The following is an 18,283-nucleotide window of genomic DNA, read 5'->3' as shown; positions in this document are numbered from 1 at the left end:
TCAACTTTAAGTGATTCCACAATGTCGATTTCAATGATGATTCATATGTGTTGATGTTAATAGTGACTCATTATGTCAATTTTGCTATTTTAGCAAGACAATTAAGTTGAGCCATAGGTTGTAAATTCTGGTTTTTAGTGGATGGATAAAGATAGGATTCAATTATTTTATTGGAAAGAGGTTGTCACGGACATTATTGGCTGCATTTGATTCACATTTGTTAGAACCATCCATACGATTCTCAATTATAAATTCACTACAATCAAGATACCAAATCTCTTTTGTATATATATGATGCATGGGTGCGATTCTCAATTATAAATTCACTACAATCAAGATACCAAATCTCTTATATATATATATATATATATGTTTGTGTTAAAATGACAACCACTCTTAAAATGACAACGTGACAACGCTTATACAACAATATTATAAACGCTACACAGCAATATCCAACACGTTAGACAGCAATCTATAGATTCTTTGTCTAACATGTTGGATATTCTTTGTTCAAGAAAAATTCTTTGTTTAAAGGCCAGCATATTATTGCCCGTCTTTTTTGGTTTTTTTTTTTTTTTTTTTTGCCACGTGGCAACTTATTATTCGTCCACGTGTACAAATGATTGACTAGAAATGGTGGTATGGTGTTATTTTAAGGGGTGGTGGCACCCTAACATGCCCCTATATATATATATATATATATATGATGCATGAGGTGCGTATCCCATTGTATTGCTAACTTATCACTAAATTATTAATTACAATTAAATGATAAATACTGGACTAATAAATCAAGATACAAGATCATTAAGCTGCGAGTATCACTACAAAAAATATCAATTTAAAATTATCTTCAAATTTTAAATGATTATAACTAACTTTTTAAAGTATCTTAAAATTTTAAATGATTATAACTATCTCAGTTTAAATTATTTTACTCAACATATCAAACTAAAGATAATTTTATAAGGATTTTAACGATATCTCACTTGCATATGTTACGATGTCAAAATTTGAAAAAAATCTTGAATTTTCGTGTTTTTCAAGTAACAGTTGAATGTCAACATAGCTATCATAACATGTCAATATAATGCATATACAATGTCAATGTTAAATTATATTGACATATTTAAGGAATTGTATTGATATGTTTATTACACTATATTGACAATTTGATTCAAAATCCTAATTTTAGTAGTTCTCTAATCATTTTAAATTTAAATAATAATAAAATGAAATTACACATGCCAATTTATAGATCACTAAATCTCTAAAAATTTTAGGTTCTTAAATCAGTTGTAGTCAGCTATTAAATATAAAGTTACCAATTTATTAACGCCCCTATAATTCATAGTAGTATAATTATTAAGACTAATGAAGAAGACATAAAAAAGAACACGAAGAAGAATTAATTACGCATATCCCTTCTACCCTTAATATAAGCAAAATCAGCATCAAGCAAGTTCACCAGAAATTGCATTGCATGAAAATAACATAATTTATTTATTTGACGTAAAATATACTCCACTCGTTTAACATATAAAGCTATATTCTGATAGCTCAAATTGAGCTGTTTATGAGTGGAGTAAGGCACGTGAAATATTTCAACCGGATTTGATTTGATTCCTTAAATTATAAACAAAGCCAAAACAACCCTTTTTTATTTGCTCCACATAAAATTCACGCAACTACTAAATTCCCATGTGATCAATTTCAAAATACACAATCGACAAATTTAACTCGTCAATTTCTAAATACACAATCGACAAATTTAACTCGTCAATTTCTAAATACACAATCGACAAATTCAACTCGTCAACTTGATATGAAAGAAATTACTACTACTATAATAATAATAATAATAATAATAATAATAATAATATACCAAAAATGACGCCCAATCACGCTGAGTTTGAACAATTTTGGACAAGGATCTCAAAGCAAGATCATTACTAGTATTATTTACTAAAACTAACTAGTTCTAACAATATGATCAATTTATTCCTAAAAGCATAATATACACATGAACTCAATGTGTGTGTATATATATATATGAAAAGATATGTGGTGAAGAATTTTACAGATTATTTGCTTGATCAATATCACGAGGTGTAGTTGTTATTCGACCCTCGATTCATTCTCTCAAGAATGCCATTGGCTTTCCTCTTAGCTCTAGAACTCCCATCTTCAGCAAGCTTCGATATCGTGCGATACGTCGTCTCCTCCTCCTTCATCGCCTTCAACATGGACCGGTCACTGTAGCAGACGTTGTAGAGAATCGCAGCACAGTTCTCCTTGTTGCGCGCACAAGACGTCTCCCTCATTATACCGAGCAGGCAAGAGACGGCCTTGAGCTCGCCCATCTCCTCGATGGCCCTCTGGCTGGTTGAGAGCATAGCAAGGATCGATAGCAGCTCATCTACGTGGTTCCTGCTCTCGAGCTTCTTCAAGATCACAGGCACCGCCCCATTCCTGACCGCCCTCACCTTGTTCTCGAGAAGAATGCACAGGTTGAAGATTGCCGAGGTGACATCCTTCATTGCAGATGGGTGCCCCTCGTCCAATAGGTCGATGAGGGATTTCAGCGCGCCAGATTTCCCGATCAGAGCCTTGTTGGAGTCGAGGGCGGATAGCGTGAAGAGGGTCGCAGCTGCATTGCTCCTCGTCTCGATGGTTCCTGACCTCAACGCATCCATGAGGAGGGGTATGACCGTTGGCGTCTCTGCAACGAGCTTCTTGTTGCTGTCGTGGATGGAGAGGTTCAAGAGAGTAGTGATTAGATCTTCCCGGAGGTCCGGGTGAGGCTCAGCCCCATCCTGCTTGGTCTGAGATAGCGGAGACAGCAGCTGAGGGATTGCATCCAGGGATTCACCAAAGAAGGAGCGGAACGAAGGAGTTCTCTTCGTGAGGTGACGAAACTCCTTGGCCGCATCTCTCTGGTCCAACCGCGAAACAGAAGATACTTTCTTGAGCAACGAGACAAAACGAGCCTTATCACCCTCTGTCATACCATCCTCGTTGGTGTACTCGAGGGATTCAGGCAGCTTGATGCCATGCATTTCGCACCATTGCACAATCATGCCCCGAACCAAGTGGTTCGGGGTGAGGATCGTGTGGGAAAGCACCTGCTGAGTTCGAGGGCAGGTTCGGTTCCCTGATTTTAGCCATTTTTGGATGAATGGCCTATCAAATGTCTGCAATTTTGCAGGAGAAAATGTATAGTAAACACTATGAACCGAAATTTAGATCTAATTGCAATAGAATTCCAGTTACAAATAGATGAATCAAAATGAAATATGCGACATCATATTTATACAAATTTACATAACAATATGAATATCCCCAATAAACAAACACCTCATATGCAGAAGAGAGAAAGAGCCTCAACAAGCAAGGGATCGAAAGAGAAAACGGTGTAAATCATTTAAGATTCTCAATTCAATTCCTTCATCAATATAAGCATTTCAACGCTAAAATCAAAAAAAAAATAGTTTCAACAAAAAATTGCTAGAACATAATGACTTGGAATTCCATCAATGATGTCAACGGCGGTTATACGAAGTATAAAATAATAATTTAAAAAAATAAAAAAAAAGAGAGAGAAAACGATCGATTTACCTGACCGGAGGCGATAATGACGGGATCTCTCATGAGTTGCAGAGACAGCGGGCATTTAAACTCCTCCGGCACCGCTGCCTCTCCGCCGCTTCTATTCAGCTTCAATTCACTCAAACAGCGCAGCGTTTTGTGCGCTCTGTCAATCGCGTCGAGATTCACAACATCGTTGCCGTCATCATCCGCGATCGATTTCACCAATTTCTGCAATTCTCTTTTGAGCTCCATCGCTCTATCCGCCGCCGCCGTTTGTTCCCCTTCCACCACGCCGCTTTTCGCCATCACCTTTCAATAATTCAATTCCTTTCCTACGCTTTCCACGAATGAAATCCACTTGCGTTTTTGATTCTTTGTTATCTGATTTCCCCCATTTTCTCTCTAGTCGAGTGGCTTTCGCTTTTAGTCTTAATTGAAGCACTCTCTCTCAACTCAATACACAGACGAGGAGAAGACACCTAATTTTCCTCATTTTTTCTTTTATTATAGCCTTTTTATATCCCAATTTTCATTAATTCTAACACCAATTTTGATGGTAAAAGTTGGAACGGAATTTTGACTGATATTATTAATCCACATTTGTATTAATGGAATATTTATTCCAATGCTCATAATATCTAATAAAGAAAATGGAATTGATACGTCAACCAACGTTAATAGCTCACTAATTTTTTATGAGTCATGACACATAATCAAATACTGCTACTACAATCAACCATATATTACTACAATAACTTTTAATATGTAATTTAAACTATTCTACGTACACGAGAGGTTACAAGATTGTATTCCAGAATTAAATATGTGGTTCATGAGATTCAAAATCACAATTCAATTCTAGATGGATAATCATGAGATAATTAGTCATAACTATGACTAAAATAATCTCACAACTCTATCCTAAGTTATATCTTGGTACTATTTTATTTAGGAAACCGAACACCACCGACTAGTATAAAGCTAGATCTTAGAATCATTCACAATTAATCGTTGAGAAAAATATAATAAAGATAATTCGGTTTTAGGAAATAAGATATTGTTGAAATTAATTAAGTATACTTGTTCAGGAAACAGAATCAGAGTCCACTTCATGGTCAAAATATATCTTCCAATTGTGACATGAATTTAGAGAAAGTAACAGCTAAATTATGATAAATAAGTGTAATATTAAACGGATATATAGCTTTTACCTATAATATGGAGTATAATATATAGTGATAAATGTAAATATATTCAACACACATAATTGGATATTTTAGATATTTTATACTCCATTTAAAGTTGTTCATGAATTTCAATTATTTTATATCAAATTAATATACTTATATAGTCACACTTTTGCTATGTTTAGGGAAAGGGTAATATTTTCAAATTAAATATATAAGATTTGGGAAAAGATTATAGAACTGAGTTTTCTTTTAGGATTCAAAATACAACTGAGATAACTTAATCAGAAAAAAATATACTATGAAACCAATTTCAATAAAATTGGTACGGTCTAATTAGAATGTAATATTATATTTATTCCTATAATTTACCAAGAATATGAAAGGGATGGCTTCCACTCCTATACCAAGCAAAATGAAGTATTTATTTTTGGCAAGTTTTTCCTAAAGAAATTTGTTAATTTTTCTTAGTGAAACAAAATTTCGAATATAAGTATAAGGTCATATGATCTCGACTTGTCATAGAAATGAAAAATTAAGGAAATTTTCACACATTTATGAAATCTTTATGTTAATAACAAATTCAAATATTATTAATAAGATAATAACATAATCATGAAAACATCTCTAACCATTTATGCTAAATTAAAACACATTTTAGTGTAAATGTCATATCCATGATTTTACTTCAACCATTTACACTAAACTCAAACTTAAAATATTCTCTATATTATGCATTTTTACTCACAAAATTTAAAAAAAAAAAATGTTTTGTTTTAATATAAACCAAAAAGTAGATACTATTTTTTACTAAAAAACTAAAAATTAGATTGATTTTGGATTACCATTAGAGTAATTGTCTACCTTATTTTATGTTTTAGCATACCATTTGAGATGGTCTTTTCGCACAATAAAATTAGAGAACCACATAATCATGGTTTTGAGATTATATGATCGTATTATGTAAATATTAGGGCCATTTATTTAATAAATTTTCCATGAAAAAGTAGTCACATAATTAATACTTAGTAAGTTAATAGTGTAATCATGTACAATACTATTAGAAAATCACATATATAATTGTGATTTTGAGATTATATATATGATGTAAATATAAAGGTCGATTATTTAGCAGAATTATGTCATGAGAAAGTAATCTTATTAGTATGATTTTTAAATTGATGTATTTATTTAATTTTTTTCTACATAACAAGAAAAGTAATAAGAATCGTAAAAATGAAGAAAGTAGTGTAACTTTGTAGATTTTTAATTTATTTCCTAGCTTCTTAAGTTTTTTCGCTTTCTAGTTTTGGGTTATATGAGTATTTAAATTTATTTTATTATTGTTATTATAATAACAATCCTAATTATTAATTGTTTTTATAATTAAAATTACTATAATTGACAATATGGTAATAACCCTAAATGTATAACAAAATGATAACAATAACAACTACTACTACCACTATAACATAATGTTACAGGTTATAAGCAAACCTTAATTTAAATTTAAAATTATGAATAATAACTATTTGATTTATAGATCATACTTACTTATAATAATTATAGTAGTAATAGTAATAATAATAATTTCCATCATTATACTTATAATTAATAATTCATCAAACAATTTTTATTGTAACTTTTAAATTATGGATCTTTGTAGTACATTATTATTATTATTATTATTATTATTATTATTATTATTATTATTATTATTATTATTATTATTATTATTATCTCAATTTATAATTTAATTAAACAATTCATAGTTTAATTATTAATTAGAATTTCATAACAAATAAGTTCTACTATAATTTAAGATTTCTTATAATTTTCCTTTATATTTTCAAATACATGATATTTACTACGAGGAACATATTCTCATGAATCATATACTTAAGAAACAAATGAACCCTAAATGTAACTCTATAATCTTAATTAACTAAGAAAAAATATTATGTAGGTTGTTTATTGTGTTAAATAGCTAGTTTAAAATTTCTAAATTGGGAGGTACAGTACTTCCTCTGTTTCAATTTTAAAGGTCTGTTTCAATTTTAAAGGTAGTAGAGAAATTTATTTTGGATACGGGATTTAAGAAATTGATATATTAAAAGTTGAAGTGAAGAGAGTAAAAGTACTAATACTCCATTCGTCTCACAAGAATATATATTTTTTCCTATTTAGTCCGTCTCACAAGAATATGCACTTTCCAATTTTGAAAATTCTTTTCACTCTAATGAGTTGAGACTCATTCTTCACTAACAATACTTTAATTACTTTATTTCTCTACATACTTTCCTAAGTTTACATTAAAACCCGTGCCGAAACCAAAGTGCATATTCTTTGGGGACGGATGGAGTATGAGAGAAGATAAGTTTTTGTCAAAAAAAAAATTACTCAACCAATTTAGGACAACCAAAAAAGGAATACGACTCAATTATCCTGGGACGAAGAGAGTATTATTTAGTAAATTATAGTAGCATTATACTATTAAGGGCAAATTGTCTAAAAAAATGATCAAATATTTGTTTACCATGACTTTAAAATTAGACGAAAAAACTATAAAGTCACGATTTGTTCATAACTTAAATCACAGACGTCCACGTATGATTTTCTTGATGTCATATCCTACACAGTTTCACTATAACTTTATGTTTTAAAAAATTCTCTACAAATTAAAATTTCAATTGTTTTAAGTTAATTTTAAAATAGAGTACAAGATAAAACCAAATTTGACAAAGCTTAGTTATTTTTAGAGTCACTTGAAACTGGATATTTGCGAATAAAGAAGTCAATTGGTGTCTAGTGAGGTGTGATACTCTATAGTTTGCCGCGTGGGCCCTACATCTGAGGGGAGCGTTGAATAGTGACGTGGCATTTTATGGTGCTGTCGGTTTGTCGTTTTCGTTGCAGACATGGCAAAGCCAAGTTGGATGGTGTCGGCATCTTACACGTAGCTGTTCCTCAATTGTGTTATTGCAATTTGAGTTTTTCTTGTTCCTCCAAAACTCCTAATCTTGTTAGCATTTTCTTTTTCTTTTTATCTGAATTACAATTTATGGTACTTTTCATATTACTGCAAATCTGCAATAGTACTAGATTAGATTGGACAACAAGTTTAACTATATTAATTGCAAAAAAAGAGTGTTAATAGAAATTAAAATACATTCTTGAATATTTTCGATTGCCATCAACTCTAATTTTGGGAAATAAGTTGTACTTTTTCCGTGTTCTAGAAATACTAGATACTTTGAAGATATTAATATGCAAAACTAACAACGTAAAAGAGAGATAAAAATGAAAGTGATTTAAGTATTATTAATAAAGAAAGAAGTCAATCTTATACGAAGTAGTACTCCTAATCTCCTATAGACCTGCATTAATTTGTGGATGGAAAAAAAGAAAAAAAGAAAAAGTGAAACTATTGTTTACTGTCATTATAAAATGATTAATTTTTTGCTTTCGAACGCCAATTATGAAAGTTCAAAAAGGGCAATGTAGAGTGTTAATAAAAAAAATCCACCGAATATAAGCAAATGTAACATTCCAACTACAAAATCTTTGCTTTTGACCATTGCTTTGGAAATTTATGCATAGCCATGATTACCCTTCAATTTCAACTTACCGACATTGATGACAATATTGTGTAATAATCACCTTTTTAGTATACATATTTAGGTAGCACTTGCTGGGTCTAACCTGACGTTGGTGGTTGTTGACCAGGGATGAATCTAAGAATGTAAATGGAAGGGGCAAAATTATATGTACAGATCATTTGAGAATTTAAGAAGGGACAAATATAAAGAAATTTTACAAATTTTGCAAAATTATTAAATAACATAGTATATATCAATATATTTGAGGAGGGGCATTTGCCCCACCAAGTAATGCACTACATCCGTCCCTGTGGTTGATGATCAAATCAAAGACAGAATACAAGCTAATTAAGAACACAAGCGATTACGTGGTTCGGTCTTTGCAATCTACATCCACGAAAAAAATGAGTTTATCTTCGTTCACTCTTACTATCAGATTTACACACAACACACAATGCAAAAATAAAAACGAAATAATCAGCTCAAAAAACATGAGTTGGCTACTCGTTTCCTCTCTTCTCTCTTTTAACGTATTAATGATTTCATGTGTACAACAATGCATAATAAAAAGGCATGTTCGGCTTGAAAGATTACATCTCATTATTGAATATGTAATGTTTGTTTCATAAGATTGAATCTAACATGCAACTTAATCCTATATGCACTTGCGGATCCAATTAATAGCAAGGGGTACCATTGCACCCCCAAAATATGGAAGTAGCCTAGTGGTAAAACAATCATTTCTTCACGGCAGCAACCCGGGTTTGATCCCTATATAGCGCATTTTTGGCTATTTCTCTCAACTTCATTTACAAATATAGTCATTTATTATTTGTTTTCTCATTATACTCCACAGTAGGTACATAATAAAGCATGTATGGTTAAATGTATGTTTATGATTTCTATTATGCTCATCGTATCTTAGATTCTATAGAAAATATGATGCGTTTTATTTTCAGTTTAAATATTTGGAACTTTTTATAAATTAAAATAAATTCTTTGTTATATAAATATCTAAAAATTCTCAATTTAATAGTGAATTTTTTTCAAGTAATAATACTAATTTTTTTATTTAATGAAATGACTTAATAGAAAAAATTGAGATAGCAAAAGAAAAAAGATCGATTGGATTTTATATTTTTAAGTCAATATAATTATTTATCGCACCAAATTTCTGGATCAGCCACTGCCTATATGGATAATCATACGATAATTAATGTAAGTCATAGCCACCTCCTTCCAACAAAAATAATCTCATAATTTAATCCTAAATGGATAATTATATGGTAATGAGTCATAACAACGGATAATACTAAACTTATATAGTAATAGTAGTACTACTTGCTATGACTAACTCATTAATCGCCTCTAACTAATCCAGTTGCACAAGCTTGATTACAATTACAACGGCTATAACCGTTCTTGGCTCAGCACTTCGCATCACATGTAGTTGAAGATCAACGCGTGATAAGAGTACAACCAAGTACCAACAGTTTTCTTGAAGAATTTTATTTGCACTTATATAAATCCCAATAAATCTTCACCTTGCCCATGAAATGACATAGAACTCTTTAAACTTATCGGTTGCAAACATTATTTAAACTTGGAAAATGTTAATGACTTTGTGAGCATGTACGCTGCATTGTGATCCGTGGATATCTTCACTATTTTCACTCTTCCTTTTTCTACTTCTTCTCTGACGAATGCATCATTATGCTTGCCTCAAACCCTCGTTCCCAAATGGCCTCCTTCACAACTTTTGTCAAAGCCATATACTCATCTTCTGTACTTGAAAATATTTCGATAACAAATATGAACATGAATTAATAATTTAAGAAAACAAATTCAAGCTATATTACAAAAAAAAATAAAAAATGAAACCCATAACCTCTTCCAAATTTCTTGATTGGGCTTTCGATCCAAATTTTTGGGGTCAGCCAATTATCTCAAGCCCAATAACTATGTGTAATTTGGCAAAGAATTGAATCAACTTTATGATAATCTTCTTTAGATGAAATGATTCTAAATCGAGTAATCCTGTCGAATTCATCATAAAATAGTATGCTTATTAATCACTGTATAAGCCGTGACAGAGAAAAGTAAAAAAGTATGAATAAAAAATAAATTTGTATATGGGGAGCTTACTGCTTATATTACTCATCCTGCCACGTGCATATAGTTAATTGAGTGGAAATGAACTACTATTAATAGAATAATGGTTAATGAATTTCGAAAAATAAAATGCACACAGAACGATCTAATCCCATCTCTCCATTTTGAAAAAATAATAGCTGACGGCAAACATAAAATAAAATAAAATAATATAATATTCATACCTATTCAACGTGGCAAATGTTGATACAGGGGTAGTACAATTTTATTTGACGTGAAAATGAGTAGATCCACGTTTTAGGGTATCAATTGGCAGCTGTTAATAAAAATGTAGAAATTGTAAATTTTCAGTCACGACATAGGAGCCTAAGCTTGGATTCAATTTAATTAGTTTTATAAATACGACATTTACTAAACACGAGAATGAGATTTAGCAGTTGATGAAATCTAAGAGAGACGATATTGTCATTTCAGATCGTTAAGATATTAGTACTAGTATAAAATAAAAACAAACACGTGGTCATATTTATTTTCAGTAATAAAATACAATTGTACAGTATCAGGATCATGATTCGTTTATTTATTTATATGTCCCCTTCATGAGTTGGTTTGTATAATATAGTACGTACTTAATTACTAGTACTACTTTCGATCTGATACTTGTTATTAATTTATGAGTGTTGATTAATTAGAGCATCCACAATGGATGCCCGATCGCGCGCCCGATCAGCTGAGATCAGGCTCGGACATAGTCGGGCATCCATTGCAGGTCTCGGTCACGCCCGAGCGCGACCGAGAGTTCGGTCGCGACCGATCGGGCGTGAGATCGGGCGCCCATTGCAGAGGCGTGCCCGATCACGCGTTGGTCTGATCAACGCGTTTTTGAATTTTTTTTTCTTTTTCAATTCTATAAATATACCTTAATTTCATTCATTTTTATTCGTGCAATACATGAGCAAGAGCAAGCCGAACAGCAGGCCCAAGAGCAGGTCCCGAGGCCCATCCGCCGACGGACATCCGTCCGTCGGGAGCACGTCCTAGCTCATCAATGTCTGTTCGAGGACTACTTCGCCGAACATCCCCGGTGGGGCGCGCCGGTTTTTCGCCGATGGTTTAGGATGCGGCGAGAGTTGTTTCTCCAGATTGTTCACGCGTTGGAGGCGCGCGACGAGTACTTCCAGTGGCGGGAAGATGCGGCCCACATAAAGGGTCCATCCCCGCTGACGAAGTGCACGGTTGCGCTTCGTCAGTTGGCATACGGCACTACGGCGGACATGTTCGACGAGTATCTTCACGTCGGGGATACAACTGGCCGGGAGTATCTGGTAAATTTTTATGCGGGCGTTATTGACGCCTTCGGCGCCTTATATTTGCGCAAGCCGAATGCCCAAGACTGCCAAGACCTGCTGCGGATGCACGATACGGTGCACGGCTTTCCTGGAATGTTAGGGAGTATTGATTGTATGCACTGGGAGTGGAAGAATTGTCCTGCAGCGTGGAGAGGCCAATTCACCAGTGGGTATAAGGGTACCCACCCGACGATGATCCTTGAAGCAATCGTTGACCACAGTCTTTGGATTTGGCATGCTCACTTTGGCGTGGCGGGGTCCAACAATGACATCAATGTGCTGAACTCGTCCAGTCTCTTCACCGAGCAATGCAATGGCAACGGTCCGGTTATCAGCTTCACTGCCAACGGACGACAACATCATATGGGGTACTACTTAGCCGACGACATTTACCCGAGATGGCCAGTTTTCTTGAAGACGATCTCCTGCCCAACGGGTGCGAGGAGAGAGTTTTTTGCGGCAAAGCAGGAGGCTGCACGGAAGGACGTGGAGCGAGGATTCGGTGTGCTTCAAGCGCGTTGGGGAATAGTGAAAGGCCCGGCTCGTTCCTGGTACAAGCATCATATCGCCAATGTCATGTACGCGTGCATCATCTTGCACAACATGATTATTCACGATGAAGGTCGTGCAGCTAGCCAGTGGTCCGATGATGAAGCCGCTCCGAGCGCAGGTCATGCAGCCCCGCCGGTCGTTTGAGGTTTACCCTAGGACTCAGCGAGAGATTACAAGCTCAGGAGAGCATGCGCAACCAACAAGCTCATATTGATCTCATGAACAACATGATTGAAGAAGTTTGGACACGTAGTGGTCGTTGAAATTGTACCTCTTTATTGTAACTTTTAAAAAAAAATTAAGTAATGTATGTTTTTTGCTAGTTCTTTAATTTAGAAGTCTAATTGTAACAGCCCGACCTTTCTAGGGTATAATAAATACGGCGACTGTTAACTAGACGAACTTAAGGCATCAAGAAAAGTAGACTAGGGTTTCAATTGAAGAGATTTGACCAAGTATTTAATGAAGCATCAAGGCAATTAAGTCAACGGCTAACTCACGAGAATCAAGATTTAATAGATATAATGGACTAAGCTCAAAAGTCAAAGGTTTAGCGTAACTCCAACAAAACGCAATAATTCCCATTATTCCAAATCAAGAAACAAGTTCAAAACAACCTAAGATAATAAGGTTTCCAAATATTCAGCGGAAGCATTTCAAGAGAAAGCGGAGCCATGTATGAGGACACGACTACACTCAAAATCCCAACCATCCATATTATTTGATTCACCCATCTCAACACCACCGACCGCCCATCGCCGCTCAACCTGCACATAGGGAAAACACATGCAGGGCTGAGTATTTTAAACATACTCAGTGGACTCATGCCAAAACATTTTATAGTTATGCCACCCTTACCATAGTGAACTCGAGGTTTTGCATTTATTTAAAGATAAGCATCGAGTATCACAAAATATTTCATGGACTGGCCAGTCAAACAATACCTCCCATTTTCTCATCAATCATCATTTCATATGGTGCGACGAAGTGTGGCCACACTTTCGCCCACGAGACCGGCCGACTAGCAAGGACGGCTCCCGATCTCTAGTGTACACTAGCCTGATAGGGTTTGCGGCCCTACTCAGACCCGAATTCATTTTTATAGCCCTTTAGCCTGAATGGTTTGCGGCCCTACTCACAATCTAGGCATCAGGCACACACAATATCCAAAATAATTATAGGCATGGCATAACAGTTTAATCCACCCTTATCGCTCCACATTCATAAATTTGCAACATAAGCGAGAGTTTAAGAATAAAGCCCACCTCGATTTCCTTCGAGTTCAAAAATGCACTTCTTCTTGTTATCACACCGGGAACGCGAACTATCACCTTTAGTTCATATATTTCAAATAAGTCTCAATCATGGATCAAAATCATGCATGATCTCACGTTTCCCTTTTCCCATCGATTATTTTCAATATCACCAATCAAAATCAAAGTATGATTATCATATCGTTTTTATTCACACAACAATTCCAGATTTATCATCACATCGTGTTACGCATGAGTGTTTCCCACACACAACATACGTGTGCACGCATACCGAGGCGTGCACACACACACACGGTCACACACCCACACATGCATCAAAATTCACCGATTAATTTCCCCCTTCACTCGTTCTAAATGCATGTGGACTCAAGAACACCGATTGATCGGTAGGAGAAGAAAAGATTAATAATAGAAGTACCTTTTCTTGCAAAAACAAACGGTAGAAACAAGTAGGATCTTGATTCTTCAACAAAATCTTGAATTGCAGCTTCAATTCTTCTCCAAAAGATGAAGAATTAATGGAGAAGGTAGAAGAAAAATTTGAGAGAGTGGGGAGATGGAGAAAGCGACGTGAAGTAGAGGGGGGGCGGTTTTTCTGATGCTAGGGTTTTGGGTTCTCACTCTTATTTATAGAGTGCAAGATATAATCCAATAATTAAATAAATAAAGATTTGGAAAGATTTGTTGGTGAAATTGGCGTGAAGTAGGGGAGAAAAGTATGGAAATTTCGAATCTTAGGCTATTATTTAGCCTATGATTTATTTTTGAATATTTCACGGAGTAGAATAAAATATCACGGAGCAAGAAAAATAATAATAAATTCCCCCAAGTATAGTCAAAAGTGGCGTGTAGTTTCATTTTCTCAAAAGGGATTTAATATAAATCCTAATTAAATTAGGATATGGTAAGATCTTCTTAGATTTGACAAGATATGCTAGGATATTTGAATTTATTTATGGAAGAGAATAAACAAGGGATCAAATAATAGAATAAAATAATCCATTCTCCCATAATATAAGGGATTTTCGAAAATCCCATTATATGACAAGGGTTTCGAAAATCTCATCACCAAAATAAGGAATATTCGGACTTTGGATTTAATTTGGATAATTATCCCAAGCAATAATTAAATCCAAGAAAAATAGGATTTCTTTCCAATAAATAGGAGGGGTCGAAAATTCCACATACTTAAATAATGCTCCTATTAAATTCTCACTCATCCCTTAGGATAATAATCCACCACAATTATTATTTCTCCCACATTAAAATATCCACATATTCGAATTTCACCTCCACTTCACATTTTCCAACGACTTTGACCATTCCACGGCCACGTCATATTTTCCACAATATTGACTATTCAATAGCCACGTCACATATTCAACAAGTTGACCATTCAACTCAATCTCAACTCCATATCGCAATTAGGTCACGAAGAATATTGCAATTAAATCACTCATCATTTAATTCCACATAATCATAGCATTAAAAGCATTTAATGCAAAATTTCCACGTCACAAAAATTAGGGTTCGAAAAAGCGGGATGTTACATCCTACCACTCTTAAAAGAAATTTCGTCCCGAAATTTGGTACCTTCATGGAAAGAGTTCCGGGTACAGTTCCATCATCTTATCCTCGAGCTCCCACGTGGCTTCCTCGTATTCGTGGTTTCTCCAAAGTACTTTCACGCTAGCAATAGATTTGTTCCTCAAGATTTGAACTTTACGGTCCAAGATCATCTGAGGTCGCTCCTCGTAAGTCAAATCCGGATTCAAAGCAACTTCTTCATAGTGAATCACGTGTTTCGGGTCGAACACGTACTTCCGCAACTGTGACACATGGAAAACGTTGTGTACGTTCCCAAGGTTTGGCGGTAGCGCTAATCGATAGGCTACGGGTCCTACTCCTTCGAGAATTTCATAAGGACCGATAAAACGTGGTTTCAACTTTCCCTTAACACCAAAACGCGTTATCCCTTTCGACGGGGATACCTTGAGAAATACTTTATCACCGACTTGAAATTGTAAGTCGGTCCGTCGGACGTCAGCGTAAGACTTTTGTCTGTCCTGGGCTTCCTTCATTCTCACACGGATTTGTCGAACAATTTCAATCATCTCCTCGACTGCATCGGGTCCAAGTACCCTTCGTTCGCCAACTTCATCCCAGTAGAGCGGTGATCTACACTTTCTTCCGTATAAGGCTTCATACGGCGCCATGTTAATCGTTGCTTGGAAACTGTTGTTGTAAGCGAATTCGATCAACGGTAGTGCGGTCTCCCAACTTCCGCCTCGGTCGAGCACCACGGCTCTTAGCATATCCTCGAGAGTTTGTATCGTCCTCTCGGATTGTCCATCGGACTGCGGGTGAAACGCCGTGCTAAAGTTCAATCGTGTTCCAAGCTCGCGCTGTAGACTAATCCAAAATTTTGAAGTGAACTTCGGGTCACGATCAGACGTAATCGTCACTGGGACTCCATGCAATCGCACGATTTCTCTTATGTAGATACGAGCTAGTCTGTCCGATCCATGAGTTATCGGAATCGGTATGAAATGCGCACATTTGGTGAGTCGATCTACAATCACCCAAATGGCGGTGTTTCCTTTGAGAGTCTTTGGCAAGGCCGTCACGAAATCCATGGTGATGTGCTCCCACTTCCACTCGGGTATTTCCAACGGTTGTAATTTTCCATATGGTCGTTGGTGTAAAGCCTTCACCTGTTGGCAGGCTAAGCAACGCTCCACAAATGCCGCGATATCCTTCTTCATGCCATTCCACCAAAATGACTTCTTCAAGTCTTGGTACATCTTCGTACTTCCAGGGTGAGCAGTGTATGGAGTCTCATGAGCTTCACTCATGATCTCGTTCTTGAGTTCCTCGTTGTCGGGCACGCATAGTCTTCCTTCAAACATGAGGGCATTATCGGACTCCTCACTAAAATTTCCCGATTTGCCCGTTCTCACTTCCACTCGAATCTCTTCGAGTTTCGCATCCATTCGTTGCGCTGCAACGATTCTTGTTTTCAAATCTGGCTCCACCACTAAGGTGGCGATTCGTCCTTCCACCGTTTCAGGTGCCCTTATCACTTCCAATCGCAATTTACTAAACTCTCGTATCAAACTTTCCTCTTCCGTCAGGAAAGCTAGTTGCGAATGGTCCTTTCGGCTCAAAGCATCTGCCACCACATTTGCTTTGCCGGGGTGGTAATTGATACCACAATCGTAGTCCTTCACTAGTTCGAGCCATCTTCGTTGTCTCATGTTTAAGTCCTTCTGCTCGAAGAAATATTTCAAGCTCTTGTGGTCCGTAAAGATTTCACATCGAACTCCGTAGAGATGATGCCTCCAAATCTTTAGGGCATGAACCACTGCTGCTAACTCCAAATCGTGTGTTGGGTAGTTCAACTCGTGTGGTCTCAACTGTCGTGACGCGTAGGCGATCACCTTGTTGTTTTGCATCAACACGCATCCTAGTCCAACCTTCGAAGCATCGGTGTAGACTACGTAGTTCACTCCAGACTCGGGCACAGCTAACACTGGCGCGGTGGTCAACTTCTCCTTCAAGAGTTGAAAGCTTGCTTCACACTCCGGGGTCCAATTCACCTTGACTCCCTTCTTAAGTTGTTGCGTCATTGGTCTCGCTATCTTGGAGAACCCTTCTATAAACCTTCGGTAGTATCCTGCCAAGCCTAGGAAACTCCGAATCTCGTTTGGGGTTGATGGTGACTTCCATTGTTGCACGGCTTCAACTTTGGCGGGGTCCACTCTGATTCCTTCTGCCGATACAATATGTCCAAGAAAGTTTACTTCTTTCAGCCAAAATTCACACTTGCTAAATTTGGCGTACAGCTTCTCGTTTCTCAAAGTCTCCAAAGCGATTCGTAGATGCTCCTCGTGCTCCTTCTCGTTCCTCGAGTAGACTAAAACGTCATCGATGAATACTAGGACGAATTTATCCAAGTACATATGGAATATTCGATTCATCAAATCCATGAATACCGTTGGGGCATTCGTTAGGCCGAACGGCATCACAACAAACTCGTAGTGTCCATATCTTGTGCGAAATGCGGTCTTCGGTATGTCCTCCCTTCGTACTCGTAGCTGGTGATATCCGGACCTCAAGTCCATCTTTGAAAACACTCCGGCTCCTCGAAGTTGATCGAACAAGTCATCTATCCTCGGCAGTGGATACTTGTTCTTAAGGGTCAACTTGTTTAGCTCCCTATAGTCGATGCACATCCTCATCGATCCATCTTTCTTCTTTACGAATAGTACTGGTGCGCCCCACGGCGAGACACTAGGCCTAACAAAACTTAGGTCCATGAGCTCTTGGAGTTGTATCTTGAGTTCCTCCAACTCCTTAGGTGCCATTCGATACAGTGCCTTAGATACTGGTGCGGCTCCTGGTTCGAGATCGATGGTGAACTCCAATTGTCGATCTGGCGGCGGTCCAGGTAGCACTTCGGGAAAAACATCTGGAAATTCCCGCACAACAGCGACGTCTTCCACTCTTCTTTCATCATTCTCATCGCCGTGAAGATAGACGAGATAGGCAGGTCGCCCCTTTCTCATCATCGCGGTAGCTTGCAGTGCAGAGATTATCGCGGTTCGCCGGTTCCT

At 36.3% G+C, this 18,283-nt stretch overlaps 2 protein-coding genes across 2 annotated transcripts; one reads left to right on the top strand and one right to left on the bottom strand.

Annotated features, from left to right (window-relative positions):
* Positions 1-1,862: 1,862 nt before the first annotated feature.
* Positions 1,863-4,089, bottom strand: LOC125202567 (U-box domain-containing protein 9). The gene is made up of 2 exons (XM_048100989.1): positions 3,622-4,089; positions 1,863-3,197 (listed from the first exon to the last, which is right to left on the bottom strand). Exons 1-2 carry the CDS (start codon positions 3,898-3,900, stop codon positions 2,106-2,108), a joined length of 1,371 nt encoding a protein of 456 aa, XP_047956946.1. The 5' UTR covers positions 3,901-4,089; the 3' UTR covers positions 1,863-2,105.
* Positions 4,090-11,610: 7,521 nt separating this feature from the next.
* On the top strand, positions 11,611-12,537 carry LOC125195276 (protein ALP1-like). Its single transcript, XM_048093454.1, has one exon. It carries the CDS (start codon positions 11,611-11,613, stop codon positions 12,535-12,537), a length of 927 nt encoding a protein of 308 aa, XP_047949411.1.
* The last annotated feature ends 5,746 nt before the right edge of the window (positions 12,538-18,283 follow it).

This window comes from Salvia hispanica, chromosome 1, assembly GCF_023119035.1.
Source record: "Salvia hispanica cultivar TCC Black 2014 chromosome 1, UniMelb_Shisp_WGS_1.0, whole genome shotgun sequence".
Lineage (NCBI taxonomy): Eukaryota > Viridiplantae > Streptophyta > Magnoliopsida > Lamiales > Lamiaceae > Salvia > Salvia hispanica.
Note: the sequence above shows the minus strand (reverse complement) of the source record. Positions and strands in the feature narration are given on the sequence as shown.

What these genes read in the sequence shown, in the direction of transcription:
- LOC125202567 (XM_048100989.1), bottom strand. Translation starts at nt 3,900, where the DNA reads ATGGCGAAAAGCGGCGTGGTGGAAGGGGAACAAACGGCGGCGGCGGAT. An exon ending in TCATTATCGCCTCCGGTCAG is followed by an intron (nt 3,198 to 3,621) that starts GTAAATCGATCG and finishes GCAAAATTGCAG; the next exon opens with ACATTTGATAGGCCATTCAT.
- LOC125195276 (XM_048093454.1), top strand. Translation starts at nt 11,611, where the DNA reads ATGCGGCGAGAGTTGTTTCTCCAGATTGTTCACGCGTTGGAGGCGCGC.